This window comes from Cervus canadensis, chromosome 10 (genome assembly GCF_019320065.1).
Source record: "Cervus canadensis isolate Bull #8, Minnesota chromosome 10, ASM1932006v1, whole genome shotgun sequence".
Classification (NCBI taxonomy): Eukaryota; Metazoa; Chordata; class Mammalia; order Artiodactyla; family Cervidae; genus Cervus; species Cervus canadensis.
Window position 1 is genome coordinate 40,537,712 of NC_057395.1, and position 13,919 is coordinate 40,551,630.

The 13,919-nt window shown below is 47.6% G+C and overlaps 1 protein-coding gene across 1 annotated transcript in view; it reads left to right on the forward strand.

Moving 5' to 3' along the window:
- Positions 1-13,919, forward strand: part of SLC24A3 (solute carrier family 24 member 3) — a 422,665-nt gene that overhangs the window by 70,206 nt on the left and 338,540 nt on the right. Inside the window, exon 2 of the mRNA XM_043478401.1 lies at positions 1,081-1,209. Within this exon, the coding sequence (XP_043334336.1) occupies positions 1,081-1,209 (129 nt within the window). The remainder of the gene's footprint in view (positions 1-1,080; positions 1,210-13,919) is intronic.

Below are 13,919 nucleotides of genomic sequence, written 5' to 3' on the forward strand. Positions count from 1 at the left end.
CATTCAGTGATCAACTTTCCCCTGGTTCATGCTCTTCATCTCATGTTTGTGGAAATCTTGTTATGTAGGATTCGTTAGCCTAGGCTCTGGGCATGTTGACATGGTGTCTTAGCCTGGGTGATCCGAGAAGCAGATCCTGAACAGGTGTTCAATTACAGGCAGTTTATTTGGGAGGTGATTCAAGGAAATACTGAATATAAATATCTTTTTTGTTTTTGTTTTGGCCTCACCACATGGCTTGTTAATCTTAGTTCTGCCACCAGGAATCGAACCTGGGCCCCAGCAGTGAAAGTGCAGAGTCCTAAATGCTAGACTACCAGGGAATTCCCAAAGACATACAGGTTGGGAAGCAGATGCTGGTGATCAGGAGCAAGTCTTACTGACTTAGTGGACACAACTGGGCCCTTTCTTTTCCCAAGTCCACATTCAGTGAGGTCACATTGGTAGCTTGAAATTGGACATGGTGAGAATTTAATTTATACCATGGAAATTGACCAGTGGCTACGAATCAGGACTTTTCCTACAGAGAACTGGTTGTTCAGCGTTTCTCAGCATGTCACGGGGGGCAGAGAATTAAGACAGGGAATGCATGCATGCTCAGTTGCTTTAGTTGTGTCCAACTCTTTGCGATCCCATGGACTGTAGCCCACCAGGCTCTTCTGTCCATGGGATTCTCCAGGCAGGAACACTGGAGTGGGTTGCCATTTCCTCCTTCAGGATGACAGCTAATAAAGTGTGCTTTATCAGGAGAGTCGCCCTGAAGACATCTGGAGAGTCATCCCAGTGGAGTAGACTGGAATCTGGATTAGAACACACACTTCAGTCACCCCCCGGAGCAGTGAGGTGTTTATACACCGCCCCCTAGCAGTCGTTGGCTGAGGGCTGCCGCTGGGGGCCCGGCAGGATCCAGCCCTGGAGAAGCCCCCCTGAAATTAGAGACAGGATGCTGAGCGTAGTGGTCAGAGGTGTCAGGGCTGTCGGCGGGACTGAGTGCTGATGGCTGAAGGCGCTGGGCACCCAGCGTGGGCAAGGGTCACACTAGCTCTTAGTGATGTGTGGCTGTGGTCTCTTTCTCCCCAGACCTGAACTTCATGGACTTCATTGGGCAAGACACACAGTGGACCGTGGGGAGGAAGTTAATGCAGGTGAATGACTCGCTAACTTCAGAAGATGCAGGACCGCGGAGCAGCAAGAACTGCACTGAGCCAGGTAAGATGTGGCCACACTGGGGCCTTTATACTGGGGATGGGGCTACTGGTGGTGGTCATAGCCCAGGAGGAGCCGGATCTGTGGTTTTCCTCTGAGTTCTGATCTAGAGAGACTCTGAGGACGTTAGGGGCAGGTGTCTAAGAAATGCAAAGGCAAGATCCCAGGGGGACAATTTACATGTGTTTCTACCTCTGTGCTTGTTTCCTTGGGCAGTGGGGGAGAAGGTGAGTCAAAGTCCTGGTCTAAAATATGGATGCTGGTGCCATCCTGAGGGACACTAAGCCAGGAGCAGGTGGGTGAGGATGGCCTGTGGTCATCTTCACTTTGATGCCTGGAGTCCTCTCTGCCTGGTTTTTAATCGAGAGCCTTGTTTCTGTCACAGTAAAGGCACAGGTGTTGAACCAGACCCTCACCTCTGATGTTGAGCTTCTTGGAAGAAATGGATGTTCGTTTGTCAGCAGTTATATTTGATATAACAAATAGAATATGCCTTTCCTCAGAACATTTTACCTCTGATGTTTTTGAACTTTTAAGAGAAAACTAACAGAAGGGGATCAAAGGGACTTGGGATGACCAGAACTCAGCTCAGCCAGACTTTGGCCAAGGCAGGTGGCCTCTGGATGGATGAAGTCCGCTTGTTTAAATCAGGCGGCAGGCACCCTGCCTGAAAAGGGCCAGAGAGCAAATATGCTAGGCTTTGAAGACCTGATACTGTGTCTATAGTACATGTTTATTATTTAATTTTATTTTTAATTAGAGGAAAACTGCTTTACAATACTATGATGGTTTCTGCCACACATCAGTATGAATCAGCCATAGGTAAACATGTGTTGCCTCCCTCTTGAACCTCCCTCCCCATCCCACCTCTCTAGATTGTCACAGGCAGCGCTGAAACATCTTCATTGCTGTGTGTAAAGTGGAGAGCCAGTGAGAGTTTGCTGTTTGATGCAGGGAACCCAAAGCCTGTGCTCTGTCTATATTTTTAAAGATTTTTATAATCTTTATAATCTTTAAAAATTAAAAAAAAACTTTTTAGCTCATGGGATGGACTGGGCCTGTGGCCATATTGTCAGCCCTGACACGGAGTTCTCAGATCTCTTGTGGGCGGGGCAGGGGTGGTTCTTCCTTCCTTACGTGGTAGTCTTGGGCCTCAAGTGTGCCCCCTTTAAGGGCCTGGGAGCTCAACCACCCAGTGATCCTACATGCAAACGCTGGCCTCATTTTAAGCATCAGCCTAGATGGACATATGCAATCTTCATTGCAGCCCAAAGAACCTTAGCCCTCGGGTTACAGAAGGTGAAATTGTGTGTCTGTGCTTTTTTTGGGAAGATGGATCGAGGTTCCCTTTCCGACGGTTGGAAAGAACTAAAAATAGATTACCCTTCCCTGCCAAAAAACAGCCTACAACCTGACATAATCTATATTCCTTAAGTTGGAGAATAAAAGCGTCCCTGTCGAAAGAGTACGCTTCACTGAAGCACGTGGGGGCTGCGTGAGCAACAAGTGAAAGCCGGGTCAAAGGTTTAAGTGCCATTACTGTGTGGCCAGAGCTGCGAGTCTCCTGGGAGGTGGGCTTCTGCGGGGGCCTGGCCCAGGGGGCGTGGCAGGGATGCTTCGGGTCACTGCTGTGCTGGTAACCCTGTTTGCTGATCGGGTCTTATAGTCGAAGGTGTGTCAGCGTCGTTTTGCAGTGAGAATGCGGGTGGTGACTGGGACGTCAAGAGACAGGAGATTCAGTTCTAGGAGCCCAGCCTTGCTGCGGGCACACCTTTGGATGTGAAAGAATGGCGTCAGACAAGGTACAGAGCCCAGCTCTGGGACTGGGGTCCAGCTCTGTGCAGGGCCAAGCGATGGAGGCTTCTGTTCCCTGGAGTTGGGGCTGTGTTTTGGGGGAGATGGTGCTGGCTCGCTGTGAGTGGCATTGCTGACTGGTTCACAGAATGCATTTCTCAGAGTGACAGGTGTAAAAGAATAAGGCACGTGAAATGCTATCGAGAGACAGGAATGACTCAGCTCACAGGCAGAACAGATGTCCAGCTAAGAAGAGCTGAAGCCAGCACCTGTTGGTGTTGGCAAGAAAGGGGGGGCACAGGGCAAGGAGGAAAGGAGAGATCCAGGGGGGCAACAGTGGTGGGAGGGGGTGGCAACAAACAAGAGCTCCCTGTCCTGCAGCTCCAGTGCAGGCTGGAAGCAGCCTTCTGGACCGGCCTCCTTCCTGTTCACGATGGTGTCACAGAGCAGGGTACTCACAGATCCCAGGGATGGTGTCGGGGCTCCCTCTGTGCCCAGCGCTGAGTGTCCACGTGGGGACCTGAGTGTGTGGGGGCCAGTGTGGCCAAGGGAAACACAGTGTCAGGGTCACAGGCAGGAGTTAACTTGGCTCTTGTTGTGAAGTATGCCTGGTGCCCTCTGATGTCACAGGGATTCTCAGGCTGTGTCCTTGGAACCCCTGGCTGGAGAGGCCATCGGAATGAAATTGACTGGGAGGCTGGTGATGGATTGACATGTGTTCTGGTTGTGGGAACAGTTGGGGGACGGGGCTGGCTTGCTTCCTGACTTGGGAAGCAGACTTAGTTTAACCCTCTGTCCCTTCCATTGCATGAGTGCAGAATAGGAACTCACAAACTCTTCCACCCCTAAGACGGCAGGTCCAGTTCCCCTTAGTAAGTCACTGGTTTGTGTTCCCGGAATTCTGTGTCCTACTGCCCTCCCCATCCTTTTATCCCTCTGCCATCCATGTTCCCCTCCTCCCCCCTCCTTCCTCCCCGTCTCCCTTCCCCGCTCCCTCTCTCTGATAACCAGGAAGCCAGATCATGGTCCAGGGGACAACCAGGATCCCTGGCCCACTGGACAGTGGCTGTGCTATCTTTGTGGGTGTGGCGAGCTTGATATGGCTGCCGCTTTTCATAGGACAGCTGCCACTTTAAAGACATGTAAGGGACTACCCATAGTGGGTAAGATTCCACCTGCTGATGCAGGGGACCCAGGTTTGATCCCTGGTCAGGGAAGATCTCACATGCCATGGAGCAACCTGTGAGCTGCCACTACTGAGCCCACCTGCCTAGAGCCTGTGCTCCACAACAGAAGAAGCCCCCACAATGAGTAGCCCCTGCTCACTGCAACTAGAGAAAGCCCATGAGGCAATGAAGACTCAGTGCTTTCATAGATAAATAAATAAAATTAAAAAGACATCTAAGATTTTTTGTGTGTGTGAATTTTTCTTTTAAATGGCATTCTCCCCTGCCCCTTTGAGGACCTGGTTTGGTGAAAATTTGTAATTTTTCCCTCCAGATCTGTATGAAAAAGACTGAGGTCCAGGCTCTAGTTTTTCTGTCATCGTTCCAGCCCTCTGAGAATTTTTAAGGTTGTTTTCTTAGCTTGACATTGCCAATTTCATCTCGAGCCCGGAAACATTGTCTTTTGGCAAATAACACTTGAAACTGTTTACTCAGATGAACTCTTATGAGAAATTTAACTTTGAATACATTCGATCCATGGAAAATTAAGTCAGCTAAATGTAATACTGAGGGTGGTAGACAACTGTGGCAGAGAGGGGTTCTTGGGAATGTGTGTTGGTACACTTTGCAGAATTTTATTCTACACTTTGCAGTCTGCCTCCAGAAAAAAAAAAAATCTATCATCTTTTGGTTTTTAGTTCTTTGATATTTTAAGGAAATGAGCTTTTCCTCAGAGTGCCTCTTTCAAAGAAACTTGGGAAGAAGGAAGCTGTTTAAAATGAGAGCCTTTGGTGTGGGCATCACTCTGAGATGACTGCATTTCCCTTTTTAAAAAAATTTATTGGAATAAAGTTGGTTTGCTATTATGTGTTAGTTTCAGGTGTACAACAAAGTGGTTCAGTTACACATATACATATATACACCCCTTTTCAGATTCTTTTCTCATGCAGTTGTCACAGAATATTGAGTAGCGTTCCCTGTGCTGTACAGTAGGTCCTTGTGGGTTATCTATCTTATAATAAGGGTCGCTATGTTCATCCCAAGCTCCTGATTTATCCCTTCCCCCGCATTTTTCTGTTGATAGCCATAAGTTTGCTTTTGACATCTGAAGGTCTGTTTCTGTTTCCATTTTCTTCTGATAAAGGGCTCTGTTCCTTCTCTCTGCCTGACTTGCTGGGTCTGAGGTCTCTGGGCACAGGGAAGCCACCTTGAGCCTTTGCTTCAGGACAGAGGCCGGCAGGCCCTGACCCCGTGGGGCTGTGCAAGAGTCGTTACTGGATCAGGTGGCTGTTTACTGGAATGGCCAGAAACTGCAGAGTCTAAGAGTCAAATCTGAACCATCCTGGAGGAGGGAAGTCAGGTCAGGATGGGAGAAGCAGTTCAAGGGGAAGTCCAAATGTAGGTATGGACCATGAACAGAACCTGGGGGCCAGGCTCAGATGTGCAAGCAAGTGAAGGCTGGTTCAGCTGCAGGTCATGTGCACAGGGAGGGGTGGGATCCTGCTGTTTTTGAGTTTAAACCATAACATCAGGGTCAGCTGGTTTAATACCATGAGACTGGATATGACCAATCTGCAAAGCACGAAAGGTCCAAATCTCTCACCATTTTCATAAAGAAAAAAATGAATGACCTGTCTGAGGTCACAGGGCTTTTCCAGAAGCAGAGCAGGGCCCCTAGTTGTCCCACATGGATAATCAATGCATATCGATAATTATCTAGAAAATCTGACATTTGCATCATTTAGAAAACATGGTCCTATAGAAATATAATGCAAGCTACAGATATAATTTTGAGATTCCTAGTAGCTACATTAAAACCATAAAAGGAAACAGATGAAGTTAATTTTAATACTATATTTTCTTTAACCAAATATTTCCAGAATATGAGGAATGACAATTTTCAATCGCCTTAATGTTTTATTCCTGAGTTTGAACCCAGGAAACAACTAAGATTATTTTTAAAAGTCTTAAAATGTATACTTCATTGGACTAGCTCTAACTTCTCTCTGCAGTTATAATTTTCATAATGATTCAAACAATAGCTGTGGACATTCTTAAGTGGAACACCTTGGAAACCCATTGTGATCTGCTCTTCAATTTTTATCAAGTTCTTTACTGAATTAGGGCAACAGCAGCTGCTGTAACAAGTAAGTCCTTCAGACTTGGGGGTTTAACACAAAAGAAGTTTCTTTCTCATGTGAGGTTCTGGTCTGTGGGTGGCCCTGTTGCTAGAGGTGGTCTGTGCGCTCTGAAATTTCCATTTTGAGGCTTCACTCTTCTCATGCTTGGTTTCCAAGGTCGCTGTGCTTCTCTGCTTGAAGAGGAAAGAATAGGGGGGTTGTTCATAGCTGGGTTTTATGGACCAGACCCTCCCTCCTGCTCACATTCTGCTGGTCAGGGCTCAGGCAAGACCACTTATAACTGCGAGAGAGACTTCTCCCATTCCCCTGGAAGAAGAGAAAGCAGGTTTCCCCCCCAAACTCGTTTCTTATTAAAAAAACAAATGTCTCAATTTTCCTTTATGCTTATCTTATTTCAAAAGCAATATACTCCCTGTAGACAAAAATCCTAACCTAAACTTATGTCTTCTGAGGCTGGCTTAGCCAGTAAAGAATTACCTGCAATGCGGGAGACCCAGGTTTGATCCCTGGGTCAGGAAGATCCCCTGGAGAAAAGAGAGGCTACCCACTGCACTGTTTTTGCCTGGAGAATTCCACGGACAGAGGAACCTGGTGGGCTACAGTCTTGGGGTCGAAGAGAGTCGCCTGAGTGCCTAACACAACACTAGCTCTTGGTTTAACTTTCATGGTTCTCACCTGGTCAGGTGACACACTTCGATTCTCTTTTCACCTTAAGAGGGTCACAAGTCATGTAGAAATTATCCCAGGTGTGTCTGCTTGCAAATTGCATCTTTTCTTTGTAAATGCAAGGAGTGTAGGAAAAATAACGGATGGTTGAGGATGTGTGAAATCATTGGTGAAATGTGGAAAGAGCTTGGGTTTCAGAGTAAATCCTAAGTCTCCGTTATGTTGCTTTCAACTTATGTGATGTCAGGTGAGTTTCCTGAATTCTGTGAATCTCTTCTCCTCCATCTGTAAAATGCATATTTAGATGCTCACATCATGAAGTGAACTAAGCTTCATAAAACAGCAAAAGTATAGGATGGTTGGATGGCATCATCAACTCAATGGACATGAGTTTGAGCAGGTTTCAGGAGATAAAGAAAGACAGGGAAGCCTGGCATGTTGCAGTCCATGGAGTTGCAGAGTCGGACATGGTTTAGTGACTCAGCAACAATAAATGGTGGCTATGTTATCTTTGTCACTAGAAAGATCCTTAGGGATCTTAAGAGAAGAATCAATATTTATTCTCTAAAAATGCTTGAGGGACTTCCTTGGTGGTCCAACCATTAAGACTTCTCGCTTCCACTGCAAGGGGTGTGGACTTGATCCCTGGTGGGGGAACTAAGATCCTGCATGCCAGGTGGTGAGGCCAAAAAGTAAAAAAATCAATCAATCAATCATAAAAATAAATTGAAATGAAAATGCTTGAAACCCCCTGGTCTGGACTAACCCCTTATTTCAGAGTGTCCTGTCAGTGACTCTGACCTTGCCCTCCTAATCCCTTCCCCCTCAGCAGCCAGGCTGACCCAGAGCAGCTGAGGGCAAGATCTCAGGGCGCTGACTGCCTCTCCCTTCCACCCTCTGACCCTGACTAGGATGCTCTCAGGCCTGGGACGGCCTCTGGGAGCTTTGGGCTAGGATGTGGCCTGGGGAGGGCTTGACCTCTCTCCCCAGAGTCTCCTAGGCCTCAGACGTTTTAAACAGGCTCCCAGGACACAGCCGATGGTGTGGCGGAGGGCTGGGGGAAAGCATGTCTGAGTTGACCCGCTTATTGTGGCTCCCACCAACCAGCGCACACTTGAGAATCTGGACAGTAAGCCTGTTAGTTCTTCCACCTGGGTGCTCCCCACGGCAAGTGGGCTGATGGCCACCCTCCAGTTTGCCTCCCCTGGGATTGGCCTGGGCAGACAAGGTTTTCATCTTGGACAGTAAGGTTAAATGAGTCCACATCTGGGTTATCACACTGGCGCTTCTGTGGTTCCTGATATAGTGTGAGACCATTAGTGTGACTGAAGTGTCTATCATAGAACAATAAAATCCCTGAATTAAAGATTAGCTGCCTATTTTAGAAGCTGACTCAGAAAGAAGTGGACATGAACCCAGCTCAGTGGCTTGTCCATCCCGGCCAAGGCCTTGCTCCCTAGCCCCATGTCTACAATGGGATGTCAGGCCGATACACCGGGCCGAGGAATGGAAGAGAACAGGCTGCAACCTAGCAGGTCAGGCCACATTGGCAGGAGTGTGGGACTGGGGTCCAAGTCACGAAATAGGCACTTGGAGTACCCACCCTGCCTCAGAGTCATTGCGAGAACCAGAAGAGAAGGGATGTCCACGTTTTATAATTGTAAAGTACTTCTGAGTGGAGTCAGGGATGTGGTCCAGGGTCCCACAGACCTGGAGAGGCATCCTGCTTTGACATCCATGGGCTGTGGGGCCCTGGGCCAGTCATTTAACCTCTCCAAGCCTCAGTTTCCTCCCCTGCAAAGTGAGGGTAACTCACTGCACAAACAGAGAGGGTTGCCGTGGAGAGTCAACGAGATAAAATGTGTGAAGAACTTGGCACAAGGGACTTCCCTTGTGGTCCCGTGGCTAAGAGTCCATGCTCCCAACGCAGGGGGCCAAGGTTCAATCTCTGGTCAGGGACCAAGACCCCACATGCTGCAACTAAGACTTTGAATGCCACAACTTAAGATCCTGCATGCTACAATAAAAGATCCTGTGCACTGCAACTATGACCTGGCACAACCAAAGAAATACACAAATAAATATTAAAATAAAGAAGCTTAGCACAAAGCACATATCCAACTGTGATTTGATGCCCATTTCTGGAGCACCCACCGTGTGCTCAGGGTTCCTGCACCCAAAGCCTCAGTTATACGCAGGAGGATGTGGTTATCACTCATGCACTGGCTTGGGCATGACTTTACTCTCTAGGAGGAGAGTAAAGTCAGTCTGACTGTATTAATATTATAATAGCTAGGTAGAAAGTAAAAATATTATTAATTTTCAAAGCATACATGTTGGGCACATGAACATCCTGTTAGCATCAGCCTCCATTTCCCAATGGATCTTTCTTGGGAAATGGGAATTTCACTTATGCTGCAATCTTAATTGACTGTCCTGGGAAAATCCATGAAAAGTCACCAACGATAGAGATTTAGGTCTTCACACTGCATGTGCAAGGTTGGGTGTGCAGAGTGGATGTCAGTGGGTGAAGGAAGGAGAAGTAAGGGGCGGTGAGAAGTGGGGAAGAAGCTGGACTTATTCTCTGCTCAGGTCTCTCCTTACCACGGTGGGTCTGCTCTTTGAACAAGTCTTTGATGAGTAGGTCAACTCATCCAGAAAGACGGTGATCCATGTCCCAAGGGCAACTGTCCTTCCATATTCCAGAAACAAAGTTTCCCTACTGTCTGCACCATTTAACCACACATAGGAGACCTATTAAGTTAAATTATAATTTGATACTGAGTTTAAAGGAATGGAAGGTGGAACACAGATGTACCCATCTCTCTGAGTGTCTTCATTATTGACCCAAGTTTGATGCAGAATATTGACCTGTCTGCAGGAATCACTGTGTGTTTGTAGCTCACCGAAGGATGTTTCCTTTAATGGGACCCAGGACAAAGAATGTGGTGCCCGGTGGATCAATGGTTCCCAAGGGCACACAATAATGAACCTAAAATTGTTGTCTTTTCAATGCCACAATGTCATTGTTGTTACAATTTTGTATCTTCTTTCTCCCCAGTTAGTCTCAAGACTCTTGCCTTTAGGTATCTTTCCTCCTACTCCCACATTTTATTATGAAAATTTGCAAACATGCAGAGAAATTGAGTGAATTTTATAGCAAACACCCTCAGACTCAGCACCTAAGTTCTTTAATTTGCATTTCACACTACTGGCTTTATCGTGTTTATTCACCTCTCCACCCCTGTATCTATCCGTTAATCTATCTTATTCCTTTTTGGTGGATTTTGAAGTGATTTGAAGAAATAAACACACTCTGTCTCGTGTAGGTTTAGCATGTGTGTCATTAGCTAGACTTTATGATCTGCTTATCCGTCTTGGGTAACAAGATGTTTATCCAAATGTTGGGTAACATTTATGCACAATGAAGTTTTCAAGTCTTAAGTGTACCACCCATGAGTGGTACCTATGACCTATGCAAACTCCATGGCCAGCTTCCATCACGATATGGGACATACCATCATTCTGGGAAGTTTCCTCATGTCCCTTTTCAGTAAACCCGCAGCCCAGCCCACCCCCACACAGTTACTCTTCTGATTTCTAAACCATAGATCTAAACCATACTAAACCATAGATTAGTTTGTACTTGTTCTAGGACCTTCTGTACACGAATCTTACACTATATGCTCTCTGATGTAAGACTTAGTCTGTAGCACACTGCTTTTGAGATTCATCCATGTTTCTGTGTGTAAATGCATCCTGACTCTGCATGCACACTCACACGTACACAAATGCATGTAGATTACTCATACACATGTGACATGCTTTCCATGTAAATGTGACATGTTGGGTATATTTCTCTCTAGGAAGTGCCTTGTAGATTTTGCTCATTTTCCTTAGATACTTATTTTAGGTTCACTTTCAAAGAGACCTTTGTGATGTCTGTCAAATTAGCAAGCACTTTGGTTGGCCTGAGGAGGTTAGTCATAGACAGCCAGTTGCCCCTAATGACCCCTGTTACTTCCCCTGAAGCAGAACCACAAACTGGATTCAGCAACCTTGTGGTTTTAAGAAGGGAAAGGGGGGAAGGGGGAGCAGAGAGGAGGGGCGATCTCCCTTGTCTTTAAGGTGTTATTACTTCTGATGCAACACTGCACATTCACTTATTCAATGATGACAAGAGATGGAAGGAGGAGAGCTGTGAAGGTCCAGAAAATGGTCTGATTCATTGAGTCAGAGGCTGTGCTCCTTCTGCTGTGGAAGCTGCTTCCTGGGGGCTAGCATGGCATTCCTTTTCACTGGAGCTGGGCACACTCCTCTCACAAACAGCATCAGAGAGAGATGATGCACCTGCACTGGGAACTAGATACCTGGTTGGGGAAGGTCACCAGCCCCACTAAGGTTGAATGTGTGTATATGTGTATGTGTGTGTGTGTTAGGGTCTTTGGAAAGGATGAGAGCCTCATTGTCCACAGTAAGCTCTGTCCCAGCAGAACCCTTTGTTGGCCCGATCTTCATTCTTTGTGCTCCTTGTTTCCTTGTCAGTTCCTGACATACATGTTGACTGGGAGGAGGTCCTCTGAGATGCACACATGACTCTCCAGTGATGGCACACTCTTGGTGATCATCCATTGCTTGCTGTGACCATCAAGCACCTTGACTCAGTTGTGGCTCCCTTAGAAGCAGATGCTGAGGCAAAGGTTTGGATGCATGCAGTTTATTTGGGAGATGAGCCCAAGAAACCTGTGGGAGCAGGGAGTAGAGAAGTGAGATAGGGGAGAGAGGGCATGTCCTGAACCAGTTATGGAGTGGGCACTAGGTTAGTGAGCTGGGATGGAGTATGGAAGACACCTGGATGTTCTCCCACAAGGGGGTGAGGGAGTTGAGGTATTGATGCACCAGCTCCTGTCACTCACTGGTTGAAGGCTGCTCCTGGGGGTGGTGATGCCCCTTGCACAGGTGGAGTAACACCTATGGGTGGAGACAGCCCCAGGGGTATTGGGGAGCAGGTGCTGGTGGTTGGATGTTGGGCCAGTGAGCACCCAAGAGCTACAGAGAGGGAAGGTGAGCAGAGTAGCAACAGCGATTGCTAAACACCTACTTCTCTATTCCCAAGGATGTGGTTTCATGTTGTTGAACAGGTTGGAAAGCTCATCGTGACCCAAGAAGAGTGCATAGCATCACTCTGCACTTCCTCTGTCTGTGCGTGGATTTGTCTTGCTCGGTGAAGCCCTTGGACTTTGTTTTTACTGCATTGGAATGTGTGTTTGCACAAGTGCTGACTGCTCACTAGGCCCTCCTGCCACAAGTGGGAGCTTAGGTAGACCCAGCAGAGGAGGCCTTCTGGCCTGGCCACAGCAGAGGAGCCCTTCTGGCCGGGCCAAAAGCGGAGGGCTTTCAGGAAGACAGGAGACATCCCTCCTGTCCTCATTCATCTGACTGCCTCCATGCCTATGCTGGCCTTCGGGGAACCTCAGCAAAGCTCAGGACATGTCAAAGTTGAGAAAAGGAGAAAACAAGGAGCCCTGCATAAGCTCCTTCTGCAAGAAAACAGAACCTTTGCCCACCAGGCAGATCTCCTTTGCAGTCAACTAAAGTAAAAGAACTCTTTCTAGGAGCATTGCTGGTGCCTGAGGTCTAGAATGTATGTAAACTCAGGATCAAGATTGAATGTGAACCCTGAATCAGAATTGAGAAATGTGTATCTTTTGCTCTCTGGGATATGTGTTGTTTCAGGGGCATTCACTGGATTTTCCAGCTTCAGAATCAAGCTAGAGTATCCATATCCTCAGGTAACCAGTTCATCCCTCATTGGTCTCTGTCTCGTGTGAAATGGAATCTATATTTTACAGAAAATCATCTTTCAAGGTGGCTCAATGTGTTTTAAGTGGGGAACCCTATGACCCTGGTATTCAGGTCCTCTGTGGTCTCATAGCTCTTAGAGCCCTCAAAGGTGAGACTTCCAAAAAAATACATCCCACTGAGTGATGTTCTTCAGCCCAAAGCCTGATACAATGGGAAGTAACTCTCACCTGGAATTTGAGATGTTTGGATCCTTGAAGGCTAACGGATGCCGTTTGTAGCCCCCGAGGAAGGCTGGTACCTTATGATGTCTTGAGATGTACCTATAGGTACTCTGATCTGTCTTTCAACATGAAATTTCTCTTGTTCTCCTCCACTTGAATATGACTGGCTTTCATGATTCACTTCTAACAGATGGACTGTGGCAGAAGCTCTGTGATCTCCAAAGCTGAGTCCTCTAAAGCAGTAGGGTTCCCCCAGCTCTTCCTCTTGGGATGGTGGCTCCGGGAACCTGGCCACCCTGCTGGGAAGAAGCTCAGGTGTCACGGGGGCCATCGCCAAGGGCCTTGCTGACCGTGGACAGCCAGCATCGCCACCCAGACACCTGAGCAGAGACACCCTCTAGATGACCCCAGCCCCAGCCACCATCAGATGCAGCCATGTGAGGCCCCAAATGAGAGCTGCCTGAGTCCAGTCACCCCAGAATCAGGAGACAGACATGATAATACATGGTTGTTGCTGTTCGGAGCTGCCCATTTGGGCTGGTTTGTATGCAGCTGTAGTGACTGGCACACACATACACTCTTGGTCATTCTGCTCAACAACTTCTGGGGCTGGAGAGAATCTCTGCTACGGATCACTTCTTTTGTCTGGTGCAGTGACTCCCTTGGTGCTCCCCAGCATTGGCGTTTGGTGGGGACAGACAAGGACGGGCATGTTTCTTGGATCCAGCATGGAAGCTAGAGGTGGCATGAGGCTTCCAGCTGTCCTGACGCCAGCAGGTTGGGGCTGAGGGCCTCTTCTGATTCCGGCTGCAGAGGGGATAGAGCGTGGAGAAGCTGTTTCTTTCCATCCAGTCGAGATCACAGTGGTGGTCTCCTTATTGTCCCTGAGCTCTAGGCTCTTGGACTGGCTCTGCACACCT